This window comes from Molossus molossus, unplaced genomic scaffold (genome assembly GCF_014108415.1).
Source record: "Molossus molossus isolate mMolMol1 unplaced genomic scaffold, mMolMol1.p scaffold_m16_p_11, whole genome shotgun sequence".
Classification (NCBI taxonomy): domain Eukaryota; kingdom Metazoa; phylum Chordata; class Mammalia; order Chiroptera; family Molossidae; genus Molossus; species Molossus molossus.
In genome coordinates, this window is record NW_023425346.1 from 93,566,382 (window position 1) to 93,585,680 (window position 19,299).

The window sequence follows — 19,299 nt, forward strand, 5'->3', positions numbered from 1 at the left end:
CCAGGGCCACATGTGTTTTCTTTCCAGTCTATATGCTCCTCCAGAGAAGAACTGATGTCTTCATTTCCCTGCATGATCCGTAGGTCAGAGCAAGCTCGGTAAATATTTGAGGAGTTGATGAATGAGTAAAGACCGCACAGAAAACTAACAAAGTCCTCTGATGCATCTGTGCTCAACTGCCTACAGTTGTTAAGTGTGTGCACTGACTGGGTTTCTGTGAGCTACAGCAGTGTTTGTCGGCTTTTCACACACAGATTCAGGAGCATTACCATGTATCTAGTTTAAATTGATTTCTTCTTTTCTATAATTTAAAAACACTTTGGAAAAAGTAAGGAGGGACACACACACACACACACACACACACACACACTTAGTGATTACTTCTTTTGGGAGGGATTGTGGGGTCATTCGTTTATTCCACAAGTATTTATTGAGCGTCCAGTATTTGTCTCCTACTCTAGAAGAGAAAGAAAGAAAACTGATTCATTTTGATATTTTCCTGGAGAGTTGAAGGAAGGGAAGGCAGGGGAAAGAAAGAGACTAAAGGAAGAGACTAAAGGAAGCTAAGTGTGGATTTCGTGAGCCTGGGGAGCACCTGAGGGCAAGCCTTGTTCGGTCCCGCCTTGTTCTTAGAGCGAGGTAATCAGCCTGCATGGTTGGATACTTAAAATGTGAGCTCTAGCAATTAAAGTTTTATTAATTTGGGATTGGTTATGATGCCTTTTCTTTCTCCATCTTGACTGTAGGTCCTGACATAGCGGGGTACAAAGTAATGAAACACTGTATCTCTAAAGTCAGTCAACGTTAACATTTTCAAAGGTAGGCTTGCATTTTCCTTATTATCCTTTATAGAACCACAGTCCTTCTTTTCATTTTGTTTTTATCATCAGAATTAAGACATGTTAAAATACAAATCAATCAAATACCGAAGTACATTTGAGGGAAACATAAATGTCCTTCCTTTACGTTTTTATTTTGTGTGTAAACCCCGTTGGAATTGACATGTAAGCCAGAGATTCTGTCCCTGCCTCCAGGAATGAGGCTAGCATGTTCAACTGTTTCCAACTTCTCACGTGTGAAGAGCCCTTCACACTTTAAATATACTTTAGTGGCATAGAAAATAGCTGTACTACCAGAACCCGAAGTGAAATGCGACAGTCCTTAACTGGCGAATCCTTTAGAGCACAAATCAGCCGTCTCTGTACAGGGCCCAGTGTCAATATTTCCGGTTTCACGGGCCACGCGGCCCCTGTAGCGAATGCTCATCTCTGCCGCTGTACTTCAAGAGGGGCCGCAGACAACACCTAAACAAAGGGCTTGGCCATGTTGCAAGAAAAGTTTGTTTGCAAAAACAGGGGGCCGTTGAACGTTGCCAACCCCTGCTTTGGAAAATGTGATGGGGATGATGCACCCTCCTCCCAGGAAGAGACTCAACAGGCGCCCATCATCTTGCACCTAAGTCCAGGAATGTAAGCATACCCTGAACGGATCGGGGGAGCTGAGTCCAGGAACCCCTCATTTACATAGTTATGCAGACCAGATAACAACTGTGGCTTCTGAACCCCACATCATGCCTACTTTCATTGACTGAGGAAGGAATAAAATATGCAAAATATGATGGCCTGTTTCTTGAGCTTTTTAATACTTTGAAAGAAATGGGCACAGAATTTCTTGCTGGTGTGGATACATTTAATGAACATCCATCCACCTCACTGGTGTGAAATACTTTCTGTATCACACAGCAGGTCCTGGTGAAAGGTAATTACTGTTTTCCAGTGGGATGTCAACTTGCACTGAGGTGACAGGAATTTGACAGTATGAAATCCCAAAGACACTAGAGCCAAATGGCGGCAGAGCCAAATACTATCATATCATAAGATATCATAGCAGGTCATGTTATATCATAAGAGGAGTCTTGATCTCCCTTCACCTATCATGTTCTCTCCTCTGCAGAAAGACAAGCATCTAGAAATGAACCACACGCGATCTAGAGAAAATAAATGAAGGTGACATTCGAGAAGGGCAACATTCCAAGTATGAAAGAAAATTCCAGCAATTTCACAAACCTTAGTTCTTCCCTCCCATGTATTTGACTGAAGTACAATTCCTGAGTAGTTTAGAGAACACATGTGCCGGCTTATATGGGATTTAAAGTAGCTCCATTTAGGACAACCTAATGTTTACATATCCATTCAAAAAGAATCAGCCAGCACGGAACGAAAGTCATGCATGCCTCCGATGTGAACTAGGAGTTGGGTATGAATCGTTCCATGGAAAGTCAAGGTCAGAAAAACTGCCCCGCCCTATGTACCCCATCCTGAACTCACCGGTTAGGTAAATGTACCTTTTCATTCTTACAGGAAGTAGCCAGAACTTTAGCAAGTAGCAAAGGTCTGCAATGGTAATTACATCGAGAAGTAGGTTCTGACAAAGGGTTCAAATCTACATGGACACGGGATAATGTGACTTATGAACCTGGAATTTCTATCTCTTATAACAACTGGAATTAAAGTATTAACAGATGTAGGAGCAGGGGAAGAATAAGCCAAGTTTAAAACTCACATTGTTAGAAAAACTGTAAACATGCAACTCAAGTACGTCAGAGGCAGCTCTGCCTGGAATCCTCTCCCGGCTCTTTCAGTAGCTGCCTCCTTAACCCCCTGGGTTCAACTCAAAACGCATCCTCCTTATCCCCGACTGCTCTACGCAAAGTGAAAGTCTCCCCTTTCTTTCATGTTACCCTAACATGTTACCTTTTTTTTTTTTTTACTGTTTGTGAGAATTTTAAATTACCTTGTTCATTATTTATATTCCCATTACAACAGAAGCTCTACGAGAGCAGAAAATATTTTCTCTCCTGATGTATCCCCGGTCCTTTCAAAGATGCCAAACATATAGTAGACGCTCATTAAGTACCTGCCGAGTAAGTAAATGTATGAAGAATGCTTCATCTCCATAGATGATGCATCACCTCCATAGCACTTGCATGCATCACAAAAGCTGATCAGATAAAAAAGTAATTGCATGTTAAAAGGTTGGGGGGGGGGCAGAATCAAGTCTATAATCAAGGCTAGGAGGCAGTTCATACGAAATCAACGTGGCTGGGCTCATGTAGAGAGTGATTTCCAGAGCAATGGGTTGACTTTTTATACTTAACTGATTTTTAGTCACCACTTTACAAGTCAATGCCTGAGTCATGAAATTAATTCTGGATGTGGAAAAAAACATTCCCTTGGATCATGGGCAGAAACGTCACTCTTAAATGATCAATTTCTTTAAGCCCTACTGTCACCCTACTAAAACACCTAGGCAACCAACAACCAAGACACACCTTCTGAAGAAGAGGCACCCTGGGTCTGGAGCTGCACTTCAAGAGGCTTCATTAATCATGTGCAACTTTTGGGCTGTCTGTGATACTTCGGGTCCTGAGCTGTGAAATCCTCCACCCTTCAGATAAGCTCTTGTTAATCTCTCTGCAGCTGAACGACAGGTTATAAGGCAGAGTAAAGGGAGTGTATAAGTTTTGACTGAAACAAAGCCCATGCATCCCCCCCTGACAGTTGTATATGTGGCCCCCACTAATTGCTTTCTCTCTTGCTGCCTTGGTTAGTTTACATTAAGGCTGCTGTTCAGGGACACCTCTTCAGAGATATATGAACAAAGTATAACCTTTTATCACAGCAGTTTCTGTTTTAGCAATATGCCAAAGCAGAACTGCCTATTATTAAAACACAGAACCATTTGGACCCATCAATCATTGTCTGCTGCCATGACCAACTCTTGGCTTCCCATTGAGGCAACTCCTTGCTGAAAGATTGCTACCATGTACTTTTCTACTCTATCTATTTTCCCGTTCTCCTCTGCAGGGGCCTTTTGTCTTTTCTGGGTTAATTGGTCAAGTAATTTTTTTTTTTTAAAGATGTCTAGTTTGTGGCTGAAGTACTTTATACAGTAAACTCCCAGTTATTGTGACGAAGTTACAATAGGAAAGATGAAGAGTAATGTACATATATTTTTTTAATCATGAGCATTTTAATTTAGAATTAGCTAGCCTGTGAATAATTTGCATTTTTGTGAAGCACCTGTTCACCCTTTATTTTGTTTCACTCTCATAATCAAATCTGACCAAAAAGTCTCTATCAGCCACAGCAACTGGAACTAAGTTGAGCCACTTGCCTTAACGAACACAACCAATAATGCGCAGAGTTGTGATCAGAAACCTGATTCCAGGGCTAGAGTCACCCCTGTTCCAGAGATAAAAACAATGAAAGAATAAATGGAGTCGTAACTATGAATTCTTTGTAGAACAAGCTGGAATGTTCCCCAACTTTACTTAATCCATTCCAAATCACATTTCTCCGGACTTCCCTGGCCTTGGTGCTGGCTTGCCTCCTGGATGGCGCTGTTGTCTTAGCTGAGATGTCCTCCCTACTGGTTCCTCACTCCACCCAGGAGCCTACCTGGGAGTTTCTGTTAATGTTCTTTTTCTGAGTGGAAGGTCACAGGAGGGTGGGGGGCGGTGGGACCTATGCAATGGGAATCTTCCTGTTCAATTTCCGCTGAGCTGTACATCGCACATGGAACAAGAATCAACCATGAGAGGAAAATCCAAAGCTGATAGTGAAGACGGCAGCTAGCTCTCGCCCCAGGGGACTCAAGAAAATGTTTAATTGACCCCGTTTCATAGAAGCATGCTGTGTACAACCGCTGTATGCCTTCCATGAATCGTGTCAAAAATGTTATCCAGAAATGACAGGGTTTGGTGATAACAAGCCATTCTTAATTATTCATGGTGGTGGAAATACTGTAATAACCTGGCTAAAGAGCGTTGGCAGATCATGCAAGCCTTTCTCTTGGGCTCGTATTAGTGTTCTTCCAACCTATGCACTTTCCTCCAGCTGAATCCACGTTGTCCCCTTGGTCCCTGCGAAATGAGAAGTAGGTTGGAGGGATAAAGAGGACATTCCGATAGCATTGCTTTAAAACAAATAATGTGCCGAGAGGATACCTGATCTTTATTAAATATCCCAAAGCTTTTAAAAATGTTGCAAACAACCAAGTGGCAAGTGGCCGGCCTCGGGTCAATCGAGTTCCTTTCATGTAGCACATCGGGGGATCCTTTCCTCTGCATTCTAAACTGTCATCGGACAGGAATCGTGTCCTTGGTTCTCTAGATGTACTTTCTCATTAGTATTCAGAATGCTGAAAGGCAATTCAGAAAGAAGAGACGAGGACGTGGCTTACTTACTAACCGACGTCAGACCTTGAACGACTGAGATCTCACTAAAGGAGCAGCCTGGAAATGGAGCGGGTCAATGAAGGCGGCATCTAAACTATCAAAATATCTTTGGTTGCTTTGATCAGTGTGTAAGGTCCAGGGGGCAGGCACATTAGTTGCTTTATCAAACGACTAACAGGCAGCAGGACCAGAGAAGAACTGACATCTCAATTTGAGTTGTCGACCTGTGGCCAATGAAATATAGTATGAAACTACACTCCTATATTGCAAATGTGGTAAACATGAAATAATAAATGCCCCAGAATATGATAGAGTCAAGAATTTTCATAAAAACATGTTCACAAAAAAGATTGGTTGCATGGGTGATAAAATGTGAAAGGGCTAGAGATCAACCGATGCATCTTCTGAAACACTTTCACTAACAAAACTTTGGGAATTGCTCACTCTTCTGCTAACTAGTCTTTCACCAGGTTTAACAGCACTCTCATTCACCAATGTCATAGGATGTCCTTCCCCTTCTTGTTATTAGTTACTAGCAGCTTTAAAGCAAAAAGAAGTGTGTTTGGGGGGAGAAAAATATGTATTTCACTTGAAACTGAAGACTGCCTTTTATCCTGTGGTTTTAAGCATCAAAGCCTCATGCTGGACATCCCTCCCCAAATCCCTCAGCCAGACTGTTCAGCCTGGAAAGCTTCGGAGTAAAGAGTTGAACTGAACACCATACCTTCAAGGGCTTGTTTGAAAATGGTTGTAAGATTTCCAAAATTAAAACACTTAAAAGAAGAAGAAGAAAAAAAAAAGAGTCTCTCTCTTCTCCTGACCTTGGAGACAAGTAAGGACGATGCTATTTTAATTTGCATTCAAATTTTAACAGCACAGTCACACAACAGCACTGGGGTCCACACTGCGTTTCCACCGAAGATTGCTCGTCATTTCATTATGGTTCATTATGTTGATAACTGTCAGGAAGCATGAGAAGCGAGGGCTTTGAGTAATAGACCTGAGATGGTAATTTTAAAACAATACACTTTCTGAAGGAAATACACTGGCACACTAAATTCGATTTAAAGAGGCAAATGTAGAGACAACCTAAGTGACGTTTGCTGTTTGGAGCTAGGCTATTTCAATTTCCTGATAACCTAAACCTGCAAAAAGCTTTTTTTCAAATCAAGACCGTTCGCCATAGATCTTGGTAAATTTGCCCTCATTAGCTCGAAGCAACTCCAGGATAACTTGTCTTAAAAGCTGCAGTTTGGGAATATTTTAGGCCATGTCTGAGTATCAATCACCCACTCTTTGTTTAGCACAGCTGAGTTATTCACGGCCGTTCACTTGGAGACAGATTTGTGAAGGCCCTTCAAGTTGGCAATCTAAGATAATAATCTCTTATTTACAGAGTGCTCCCAGTCACAAGGCTCAAATAAGTTTCATCCAACAAGTTAAATAAAGAGAACCCAAAAGCACAAGGACAGATTTCCAATTGAAAAATACGCAAAACCACTCCGGTAATGGTGCTCCGAAGTAAAGTTGCCAAAATAACAAATTAGCTATTTCTTTCTAGATATACAAAACCAATTTACTTCTTCTACGAGGCATTTTTTTCCTAGTACACTTTAAAACACAATCAAGGTTGGAAAGTTACCTTAAATAAAATATTGGTCCAGCCTCCCAGCGGGGGAAAGAAGACCTATCTCTCTATAATCACTGAGCAAGCCACTAACTGGCAAAGGCAATCAGTCCTCTGCACAGGTATGCAGTCGATGTCCCCAATTCTGGGATTGCCGGACAGCATTCCTGGTGACAGGTAAAGGTAAAGGGAAGGTGAAAGAGACCAGAAGGGGGAGGGTGGGTGATCTGCAGGGTTAAAGGACATTAATTAAAATCATATTGAAATTTCTTCTGGAAAACGATGTATGTAATCAGAGTCCCTTCATCAGCTGCAATGGCATCTTTGTGTGCACCGGGGTCTAAGTATCTGCCTTGCCAGCAACATCACCGAAAACCCCGTCACCTTTCTTGCCTTGTCCATGTATCTCAGGTGACCATTTACATGTCCACTCTCTGGCAATCACCTAGTGGGGATTTGGGAAGAAAAAATACACACAGAGGAAGCCCCATGATGAGAGTACTGGAATATGCAATGCCAAATCAGGTGGCTTTTCTTCATCTGGGAGACAAATGAAGTATTCATTTTCCATTAAGGAAGAATGTTCAGAACCCTGGTAATATCTTCCTAGAGTCGCCACTGAGCAGAAGAGCAGCCCTGAAATGTGCAGGCATGGAAGAGAGGGCCTCCTGTCTCCTGACATCCATCAGGGAGGGTCTAACTCTTTGCTGTGTAGAAGTGGTCCAGCAGGATCTGGGAACGTGTTAGGAAAGCGGAAAGTTGGTCCTCACTTGTGCTGATCGCTGGGTGCCTCCCATGCGCACGAACATCTCACAGACATTGTTCTAATGCTCTGTCCCAACAGGTGTGGGCTATCTGCTTGAACATATCCAGAGGATGCTTCCACTGAAACATTGCCCACCTCGCAGGCAGACATTGATGTCATGCTCACCAGAGGCCCCACTGAAAATCTGCCCAACGATAAAGTGTATTGACTATTAAATTCCCTCAAGTTCTCTAGCAACGTCCAGAGTGTGGAGAACTTCTTAGGCGTTTCCTTCCAAATTAGCCAGCGCTGCTTGTATCCACCTGGCTCGGTCGTTCCGGCGCGAACAAAAGCCTGATTTTACAAGCCAGTGGAGCAGAGTGTCTCTGGCCAGAAGAAGGGGTCTCGGCGAGTGTGTTTTATTTCTTCATTAGTGCACTGTCACAGTGAGTGATCGCTAAAGGCAGGGCTGTGTGAGTATGCGGGGTTAAAGGCAGCACAGTGAGCAAGCAGGTGCCTGATTACCATGGCTGTCAGCACGAGGGAATTGGGTTTGTCACCTGGCTTAACCAACTGGTAAGAACTGATTAGAGGCCGGAATCCGACTGAAAGGATCCCAGATGTTTAGGTTCCTTCCCATCCCCACATCTTGTCAAGAGAATCCGATAAGGCTGGGGGTGGGGTGGGGAGGGAGGGCTCGGTCCTGCGGGTTATCTGAACAAGAGCTTCTCTGAGAGATTCTGCTGTCTTTTCTATTGAAATATCCGCAGCAGTGCTCTGTCCCACAGAACTTTCTGAGACGACAGAAATAACTCAGAAAGTAGCTCAGGCATGGTGGCCACTGGCCACCTGTGGCTATTGAGCTCTTGAAATGTGGCAAACCTAAATTAGAAACTGAACTTTAAACCGAATGCTAATAATGTTACATTTAAATAGCCACAGGCACCTAGGGGCTACTGTATTGGACATACAGATACACTGTATTTATCAGAAAGAGAAGAGATTCTAATTCTGCTGCTTAACTGACTAGTGGACTTGTTAGCAAAACAGGGTCCTCTCCCAGATTATCCCCATCTCAAAGGAGGTCTTGAAAATCTGATGCAGTTACTGTTCATTAAATTCCAATTTTTAAAAAGGACTTAAAAATTCAACTCTGTGGAGAAGTGATTTCCACCTTGTCTGTATAGTAGAATGAAAGGGACGACTTTTGAAAATACGGATGCTGAGTCCTACCCCTGGAGATTCGGAAGTGCAGTGAGGCTACTGGGTAATTCAATTGTGCGGATGGTGAGAAATCACCACAGGCAGCGACAGGCGCTGGCAACCTGCTATGGGGGAGATTTGGGAGAGGAAGTGACCAGCTGGGACAAAAGAAGAGGACACACATTTGTTAGGTCCCTGCCAGGTGTCAGACCATTACATATATTTTCGTACTTAATTTTTAAAACCGCCCTACAAGTAGATAGTAAGAATCCCATTTCACAGATGGGTACACTGGGGTTGGAGAGGTTAAACGAACTCGCACGTTGGTGATGTTCAGGCCAACACCGTGTCTCTTTCTAAAGCAGCTCAGGCAGATGCAGTCAGCGTCAGAATGATGCGCAGGCCAGACTTAGTGAAGTGTAGGGGTTCCAAGAGAATGGAGCAGGAGAAAAAGATCACATGTCACTTTGGTATTTTCATGGACCTTTATTTGCGACACAAAAGGCCACTGGTCTCCCTCTCTTACGTTATTGGAAACAATCTCTGAAAACTGCCAAGAGTTACTTTGGTTTTTAAACTTTGTGGTTCACGCCTATGCTAAAAATCAATACTTGCTTTATCACATTTGCATCTTCAAGATAAAGCTAACATTTTATTCCTACAGAAATATAAACTCCCAAGGGCTCAGCTACGACACTTAGACTTCCAGCAAACATTTTAGTAGCTCAGGCATGTGGCCGTCGTTGGGGTCTTCCTGAACTTCCACACAGCAAGCTGCCATAATGAAGTGATCAGTCCCTGGTTCCCTAAAATGCTAGGTACCAGGCCAGAATGAGGAGACTAAACATACCTGGGAGAAAGAGCCATCAAAGACGAATTTTGTAAGGTTCATAACACAATCAAGCCCCGACTTAGAGAAGGCACCATCTGAACGGAGGTAGGTGGTGGACTCCTTGATGTAAATTAAGGACAATGGATCACACTGTCAGCCCCCAATACTTCCCTTTGAGTTTGCTAAAACCCCACAACTGGAAGACTGCTGGTAGTGGTGTGGATGGAGGAAGAGTCATTATTAAACTAGTCACACACCACAGAACATAAGAATATTTACATTGAAAAAAAAAGCTGGGACTCGAGCATGTCAATGCATGTGACCATTCAGAAAGTACTTAGTCTATGGGAGGAACAGAAAAAGAAGACAAGGACACCTTTGCCCATTTACTCTTACACCTAAGACTGGCCCTCACGTCTTCCTTCCTTGTGGAAGTTTGAGCTTAACCTCAGGTAGCTGGCAAGAGAGTCTCCCGGCCAATGGGAGTGAGGGGAGTCTTCTGTTGTCCCGCCCTCCCGCCAAGCTGGGGCGGAGTCTTGGGCATGTTCCGTGACATCTCTATAAAGTGAAAATAATCTCTATCTTACAGATTTATTATAACATGAGCCCTGTAATAAGGTCTATTGAAAGTGCCTACGACGTTACCTGGGCATCATTATAAATGGTGGTGGTTGTTATTGTTGTATTGTCTCTAGTTATAAGAAAAGTTCTGGAGAGTATGGCGATCGCAGTACAAATTTGGGATGGACCTGAAATTGTTCTCTCCACCTTTTAAAGATGGTACCTGACTGGGCTGGACAATGGCCAAACAGCCTCCCACTGGAAGGTTCTTTCATTTGAGTGATGTTGACTCCACTCAGCCAAGAAGGAATTTATAGTAGTTAAGGAACAAAATAATTCATAATGGCAATAAAAGTTAAATTGTGTGGAGTAGCATCATCTTATGCATTTTACATGGTAATTAAACAACAAGAGGGTGTTGAGTAGCAACAACTACGAGGGAGGTGCTATTTACTATAGACTCCATTTCACAGATGAGGAGACTGAGACTCAAAGCTAAACAATCAGTCACTCAGCTACGAAATGGCAGGCTGGGAAAAACAAAACAAAACCTGGCCTCTACGCTCTGTCCCTCCACACACAGACTCACCCAGGAGAAACACACTGGTGAAATACCGGGGCACCGCACTCCCTGCTCTGCAAAGCCCAGTGTGTACACAGAAGGAATGCCAACCCCTGGGAACACTGTCTATATAAAGTGTGAGAAAAGGTTCTTCTACTCCCCAGCATACCAAGGTGCCAATCCCATCCATTCATTAACCAGCATTTACTGAGTGCCTCGCATTAAACAAGCATTTGTTAGGATCCAAGCCTAAGTGTTATGAATACAAAACTATGAGGAAAGAAGGAAGAAGAGTAATGACAACGCAGGTATGACATCAGCGTCACACAGAACTGAAACCTCTTGCCTGCATGGGATCCCATCCCCGGAACCTGCCCTCGACCTGCTTCCACGAGTCCTCAATGACACCATCAAGTCGTTTATAAATTCCAGCCCCAGCTCTGATTACACTGTCAGACAAACCCTGAATGCAGTCTCTGCTCCACAAAGTAGTCTGTGGGCAGCTGTCCATTTTGAAGGCAACCAGAACAGAGAGAAAGATCCTCTCTGTTCATAATCATTTCCTACTCTGATTAAGAAAAGATGCCTGTTTGATGTAAGCTGCCCACTGCGCAGTCATCCTGGGAGATGCCCTGGCAATGCCCCCCCAAGTGTATAAGCAAGAGACAAGCACACAACTTACGGGTGCAGGGCATTGAGGCAGCATCGTTGTCGGCTCTGAAAAAGCCTCGGTCACAGGTACACGATGTGGCTCCTTCCCAGACGGAGTAGCTGTGGGGCGGGCACTTGGCACAGGTGGCGTCCGTGGAGAGGGCTTTGTAGTATCCAATTTTGCAGGCTAAAGGAAAGAAGAAAGAACAAACCAATATAAACCACTGCTAATAGAGCAAACCACAGCATCACCTCCTTGATTCGGAAGAAGGGGGGCATTTTCGCTTATCATTTGTGGTCACCTGGCTTGAGATGCAGGTAAAGCAACCAAACACGTTCATGGATCACAGTCACTCTCTAAGAGACACTGACATTTCCGGTCAAAGGGCAAAGGAGCCCTATGGAACAAGTTTTTCTTAAAACTGGTGGTGTCAATAAAATCGGCTCAAGTTTCCACCATGTTGTGCCAGGACCCTGCATACATGCATGACATTTAATCCTTACGGCACCCTTTTCCACGGGCTCTATTATTAGCCTTACCTTTGAATGAGGAATACCAGCTTTGAGCAGTAAATTGCCAGTACCTGACCATGCATCTGGTAAATGTCAGGGACCAGCTCTGACCCCGAACGCCTGCCCCCAAAGCCTGCACTTCACGCTATGAAATCTGAGAGCCTGGTCATGAACCAACCAGTTGGAAGTGTATCCAAGTGCTAACAAAGAAACTGGTTGCTGATTATTTCCTAATTGCAGCTACAGAGAGGACCAAAGGGACAGACCAACAAACACAACCAAGCAACAAAGAATTGCTGTTAAAACGTGAGTCGCAATTTCGGGGGGAAGTTCTAGAAACGACCACTAGTAGATTCTGCAACGTAATATGCTAAAAAAAAATTTTTTTTTTTAAGATCAGGAGATAGTTGGTGTTTATTTTCCAATTAATAAAACCTCCCCGTTTCCCCTCGCTCCCCGTTTCCAGCAGCCCCTCCTTCCCTCTGCACACCCCCAGTGGCTGGTGCAGAGAACATGGGCCATACAGCTCCGTATGCACCTGGCCCACTTTCCATGACTTCACCTTTGCAAACATCGTCACACTGACACCAAACGCTGCTTTCACTAATGTGGAAAAACCCACTAATTCTGGGAAACCTTACAATAAAAAATAATTAATAGAGCCTTGCTCCCCTTTTTCCTCTCTGTGCCCTTCATGATCACCTCCCAAATCTGTCTCGGCCTCAAGTAAAAATTGACCCACACCATCAGTATGAAACCCCCAGCGACAAGGCCATTGAACATAAAGTTATGTCATAAGGCCAGAGGAAAAACTAAAAAGTGACAGGTCCCCACAATCTTTCCGGTACGATTCCCCCTCAGTTCTGTCCATGTACCGCGCCCTCAGGATGTTTCTACACTATCAAATATCCTATCCGTTGGGAGAAGAACCCATCAGACACTTTTCCATCAGCCTGCCCCACCCAAAGAGACCACCCATGCCAGCGCACCCACAGATTTTATTCAAATGAGTAGAGAAAAAGAGATCCACGAAATTGCTTGATTTTCTGAGCAGATATGGACACATTCCCTTGTCACATTGCTCATCCATCAAGCATCTGCGTGGCTTCCAGTGGCAGTCTGTTCCTCCCTCCTGCACATCCTGTTGGTATTTCCTTACTCATGCTCTTGTAATCACAAGTGGAAAGGGAGTTTGCAGAAGCTCCAGAAAGGCACACAGTTCCTTCACGACTATTAACTGAAGTTGTTTATGGAATTCTCTTTAACGAGCCAGAAGTTTATGACGTGTGTCGCACCAATAATAAAAGTGCCCGGAGATCAATCTCTCCCTTATTTGCTTTCATCTCTCACTGGACCGGAGCATCTTAGAAAAACAAGTTGCTCCAATGACTGAGATTTATGTGTCTCGAGTTTATACACTTCACATAATTAGATAGGGTTCAGCATGCAAGGTGCTGTTGGTCATGCGTATGATGTCCCCGGGGTTTGGATTAAAATCAGAAACTCCAGGTTTGGCAGAAAGAAGCACTGAGGGTCAGGTCGTCCACCCCACATCAAACACCACGAGTCCATGAACTCAGGACAAACCCACTGGGTCTTGTCCGTCCCTCCCTCGGTCACAGCCCACCAAGGCAACCTGTCACTCAGTGTCAGGATGGCCAGGAAGGCATACATTGCTTTTATTTTTTCACATCTGAATGTGGGAGGAAAACTCTCCGTGTTTTTGACTGATCCTTGTGCACCCACGTTTCATCAGGCACCAAAATCTAAAAGCTCACAATGGCAGTGGAAAAATTGACAACGAGAACTGGCCTGTGACTGGTTCCTTGCATTGGGAAGACACAGCTCATTCAAAAGCTTGTAACAAAAAAAGGGGGAAGGTGGGGAGCATTGCTAATTCCTCAGCTTCCATCCCGGTAAGCCTACCTCCAGTGAAAGAATTAAAGTCATAGTTCACAAGAATCAAAGTGGAGGATGTCTTGAATTTCTTAAAGTTCAAAAATTCATCCTATGGATATGGGAATTGAAGAAAAAAAAAATTAGTTTGGAACCTTATATATACATTTTTTTCTCCATTTCCTTGAATCTAGAATTAGTTATCCAGAATATGTATACATGGATTCGTCTGGAGAATACGGTTTCATACCTATTTGTAAAATTGAAGGCTGCTGTTCTTGAAATACACTGACTATTTTTATTCTCTTTTCCTCTGGCTTTTCCAAGCACAAGCCGAAAATACAAAATTGTCATTGTGCTATTCTCGGCAACCCTTGCCACCCTTAACACATTCTTTTGTCTTCAACTCCATTAAGACCATGTTATTAATATTTCAGGATCCTCAGAAAGGAGCTCGGAAAATATAGTAGTAGTTTTTCATGCACACAGCCATTTTGCTGCCTACATTCAAAACGGCCTACTAAATGAATGGTTCAGTGCCTTTCTCTGCTCTGTGTGGTCGGCTCACAGCCCCTCAGCATTTGGTGCACAAACGTGCAAGTACATCCCACAGCGATTCACCCCTTCTTTGCTTCTTAAAAATGTTACTACATCTTTTATTCTCAAGAAAATCCCAGTGAAAGGTGCCTTTGGTACTGCAAGCATTGACACGTGTTACAGTTTTCTATCATTCTCTTGCGGGTCTGTCATCTTTTGAATGATAATGACTTGATAAGCAAGCTTGTAGGGAGCCAAATTGCACACCCAAGAGATAGCTTCCTTCTGCCCCCTTGCTGGCGAAGTTTCACTAGACAACCAGCCGGGTGCAGGATAAAAGAGTGTCTTACTTGGCCTTTTAAATATGCCATCGTCGGAAGATGTGATCCCATGTACGGGGCTAACTTTGAATTCGTTTCCTTTAGCTTTGCCTTAATTAGTGCTTTCTGCTGACTCTAAATAAAAGAAAAAGATAAATGAGCACGTGTGCGCTCAGGCAGTGCTGGGTGCGCGTGTGCACCTGTGTGCTCAGGCAGTGCTGGGTGTGCGTGTGCACCTGTGCACTCGGGCAGTGCTGGGTGCGTGTGCACCTGTGCGCTCAGCGTGTGCACCTGTGCGCTCAGGCAGGGCTGGGTGCGCGTGTGCACCTGTGCGCTCAGGCAGTGCTGGGTGCGCGTGTGCACCTGTATGCTCAGGCAGTGCTGGGTGCGCGTGTGCACCTGTGCGCTCAGGCAGTGCTGGGTGCGCGTGTGCACCTGTGCGCTCAGGCAGTGCTGGGTGCGCGTGTGCACCTGTGCGCTCAGGCAGGGCTGGGTGCGCGTGTGCACCTGTGCGCTCAGGCAGGGCTGGGTGCGCGTGTGCACCTGTGCGCTCAGGCAGGGCTGGGTGCGCGTGTGCACCTGTGCGCTCAGGCAGGGCTGGGTGCGCGTGTGCACCTGTGCGCTCAGGCAGGGCTGGGTGCGCGTGTGCACCTGTGCGCTCAGGCAGGGCTGGGTGCGCGTGTGCACCTGTGCGCTCAGGCAGGGCTGGGTGCGCGTGTGCACCTGTGCGCTCAGGCAGGGCTGGGTGCGCGTGTGCACCTGGGCGCTCAGGCAGGGCTGGGTGTGCGTGTGCACCTGGGCGCTCAGGCAGGGCTGGGTGTGCGTGTGCACCTGGGCGCTCAGGCAGGGCTGGGTGCGCGTGTGCACCTGGGCGCTCAGGCACTGCTGGGTGCGCGTGTGCACCTGGGCGCTCAGGCAGTGCTGGGTGCGCGTGTGCACCTGTGCGCTCAGGCAGGGCTGGGTGTGCGTGTGCACCTGTGCGCTCAGGCACTCTCGAAAATGCTAGGTGCTGACAGTGGGGGATGTGTCACCGTGACTCTCAATTTACCAGGAGTGGAAGCCTTCAGCCCATCAGCTGGTTAATTTGAAAAAACTTAATTTGAGCTAAACTGCTAACAAATAGGGATGAATGGGTTAACCATTACCTTCCTAGGTAACAAATCTGCATTTTAATATGGATTCTCCAGCAGGTCAAAGCTGAAATTCCAGCGGTGGCTCTCCCAGGGAAATTCGAGACATTTATGCAAACTTGTCCTCAGGAAACGAAGGCCTTTGTTCCCTGCGGCCTCTCCTGAGCAGGACAGGGCCCGAGCCCTGCCTTTTGTGTGCTGGGTATACGGTGTTTTCAGTCTGCTTAGGAATTCATTTTCGAAATATCAAAGCACTAAATGGACATTATTGAATTAGTTCTGATTAATTGTTCACTTGCTAGATGGTTTATTTTATGAAAGGTGTAAATGATGGGAAAGGAAAACAATCTGTCAGAGGGTTTCAGCTTCGAGTTTTTTATAAAACTGTGCAATCCTCAGCCACCTCTGGGGAAGATGTGAACGTTGGGACAGATGGGGAAACTGAGGCGGGGGGGGGGTAAGGAGTTGCCAAGGGAGGGCTGGTGTACTAGCCCAGGTGGTGTATCTTGAACTACTGTGCTCACAGACCTCTTCGCTTGCTTTGGAATCCCCCAGGGCAAAGGTGGACACTGTTGCCGGGGAGCAGGGAAGGCTCTGTTTTGGGCCCACCTGATTCTATTCCATTCACAAATCACAAAACCGGGCCAAATACTGGGAAAACCATATTGTCCCAGTCATTCACATTACATAATTGGTTTTATTGATGTCTTGAGAAAACATAAAAATTGAGGTTTTTTAAGGGACCTTACAGATCACCTAATCTAGGGGCCTCACACATTTCTGTAAGAGCCAGACAGGAAATCCTTCCGGCTTTGCCGGCCAAGAGGAAGACCAAGGATATTAAGAAGGTATTCGCATAACAAGATAAAAGTCTAACAAATTTCGAAAAAAAATTTTTATTGATGAAATTTAAAATATAATAGTAATTGAGTACTTTTTTTTTTTTTATAGTACAGGTTTACTAATGAAAAGAATGGAATTCCAATTTGGAGAGATAACATTTCAGTTAATTGGGGCTGAAAGAAAGTATTTCATATTATCAAACTGATTGCAAATGCCATCTATAAAAAAAAACACCCTTTGCTCTCAGACCATACAAAAAACAGGTGGCAAGCGGGGGGTTGGGGGGGGGGCGTGCTTGCGGATATTTGATCTAGTTCAACATATTCATTTTCAAGGTAAATGACTTGCCCACCCGTTCTTTTAAAGCATGCCAGGATCCAGTCTGGAGTCCAAGACTCCTTGATCTCTGTTACCCTACAGTGCCCCCCTGAGTTTTTAATGACAACATTTAATAAAGAGCAATCCCTTACCATTGCTTCCAAAGCATACACTTTCCATCCACCGCACTGGGAACCTGATTTGAGTCAGTACTGTAAAAAGTCAATCCACCTCTAAGCAGATGTTCTTGATTCAATGATGCAGCCTGTTTTGGGGAATATTCCTCCCTCCATTTAGGGAGTAATTACTCTTAGGCACTTCAGATTTTTGCAATTACCCATTATAATTAATTTCAACATTACATTCTTTTAAGGTTTTCCTTGCATGGAAATCCTGAGCTTTGTTTTCCTTTATGAAATAAAAGAATGACAACGATTTTTGGTCTCTGAGCCACTTAAGATTATGGAACTAAAATAGGAGCTGAAATGCTTTGTATTTATGACCTGTGTGGACAAATGTGGCCTTACCCTTTGCCCGTGGACATGGGTTTACTCCCAACCCCAACCAAGAGATCTGCATGCACACACAAGTGTTCAAGTACTTTGAAAGATACAACAGGTCTCTTAGGTCATTCTTAGTGTGGCCTAATCTCCAGTTCGGGACATCAGTTGACCAGAAAAGAGCCACTGGAGTGAAGATGACCGGATCCAGTTCAGCTAGGATGTCAAGCTCTCGTTCAGAGCAGCAGCCATCCTCAGGGTCCATGTGCACAGACTGACGTGCGGGCCCCACCAGACAGACAACCATAAACTTGGATCGGGCCCAGCAAAGGGTCTTTGAACAAGTCCTCCAAGGACCAAAGACAGGCTAGGTATCAAGTAAAAATTTATTTTTATTTTAAAAATATGTGCACAAAGTTTTAAATTAAATAAATTTGGGGGTTGCATTTTTAAGGATTCTTCTTCCCACCAATATTTTATGATCCAGACCGCCTTTCTGAGCAAGCCACAGCTTGATCTTACCGTCTGCACTCTGTCTCCTCCGCTGTCTCTACTCTTACCTTGGAGCTGGCTTTCACAAAGCCAGGCAAAGGGGAAAAAAACGACCCCCCAAAAAAATCTATGCCAAAAATCGACCTGCTCTTCAAGAACAGAATGCAGTATGATCCCATAAGTAGGTGGGTCATTCTAAAAAGTCAGATGTATACAGTTTCCACATAAGATGCAGTAGATCCTCCCAAAGCCAGATCACATAAAGCCCACTACATTTAAATTAACTCCATAAAAATTATTGAACACAGACAAAAAGAATGCAACGGAGAAATAACATTATTTTCCCTGCCTGCCCTGAAAATAGACAATCTAATTATTGGAGGAGCTATTTCTCTTTGGTGAATCTGGAGAGAGTCAACTTAAACAGGAGAAGTCACAAAACAGACAAACTTCAGTACAACATAGAAGAGAGGCAAAGGGAGTAGCAGACTTAGCATGTTAATAAGGTTTAATTCCATTGTCAGACACTCTGCTTAGAAGCAGCCCTCTGCCCTGCAGGCCTAAAGGTACCAATGGGAATGGATTTTGCCAGCTCTAATCTTTGTACCTCCAATTTTCAGCTTGTAAGCCTGGGGTTCTCTCTCATGGGGGAATTATTAAGGCAATTATGCTTCCAAATTTAGATGTAAGTAACCTGACTGATAGGACAAATGAAGGGCATCCATCTCTTTGAAGAAGATTCAATCTCTTCTGAACCAAAGCCCCTACCGGGTTTGACCACAGTGCGATTAGAAACTTTTATTTAGTGTGATCATCGCAATTTTCTCTAAAATTGGAGTTGATGTGAATTTGTAATGAATCACAAGAGAGCATTGCTGGAAACAAATTATTATTTCAATTCGATAAGGGGTGGCAATTTTAAAATAGAAAGCAGCAAAGCGAACAGAAGTCACAACACTTTAAAAAAATATATATAGCTGGTTAGATAAAGACTCCTGATTTCTATTCTGATCTTTGTTCTTATTGTCCCACTTAGGACATTAAAAATGTGCCACAGACAAAAATAAATAAATCATAGATTTCAATATTGCGAAAAAGAATTAATTCAGGGAACCAAACTCGTCCTCAGAGCACTACAAATTTTGTGGGTATTTTTCCACCCTATGTCATATCTAAATATCACATATCAATGATCATGGCTTTCTCTGGTAATCTTTGAGATTAAAGAAATATTGGTATGATTTTTTTCAGTTTATCAGTTCTATTGAACACATAAATTCGAGTAGATTGAGCAGAATTTAATTGAATGACTTACAATAATGGTTTTAAG

The 19,299-nt window shown here is 44.1% G+C and overlaps 1 protein-coding gene across 1 annotated transcript in view; it reads right to left on the bottom strand.

Moving 5' to 3' along the window:
- Window positions 1-19,299, bottom strand: part of EPHA4 (EPH receptor A4) — a 138,816-nt gene that overhangs the window by 65,221 nt on the left and 54,296 nt on the right. The window contains exon 4 of the mRNA XM_036254352.1: window positions 11,452-11,607. Coding sequence (XP_036110245.1) covers window positions 11,452-11,607 — 156 coding nt within the window. The remainder of the gene's footprint in view (window positions 1-11,451; window positions 11,608-19,299) is intronic.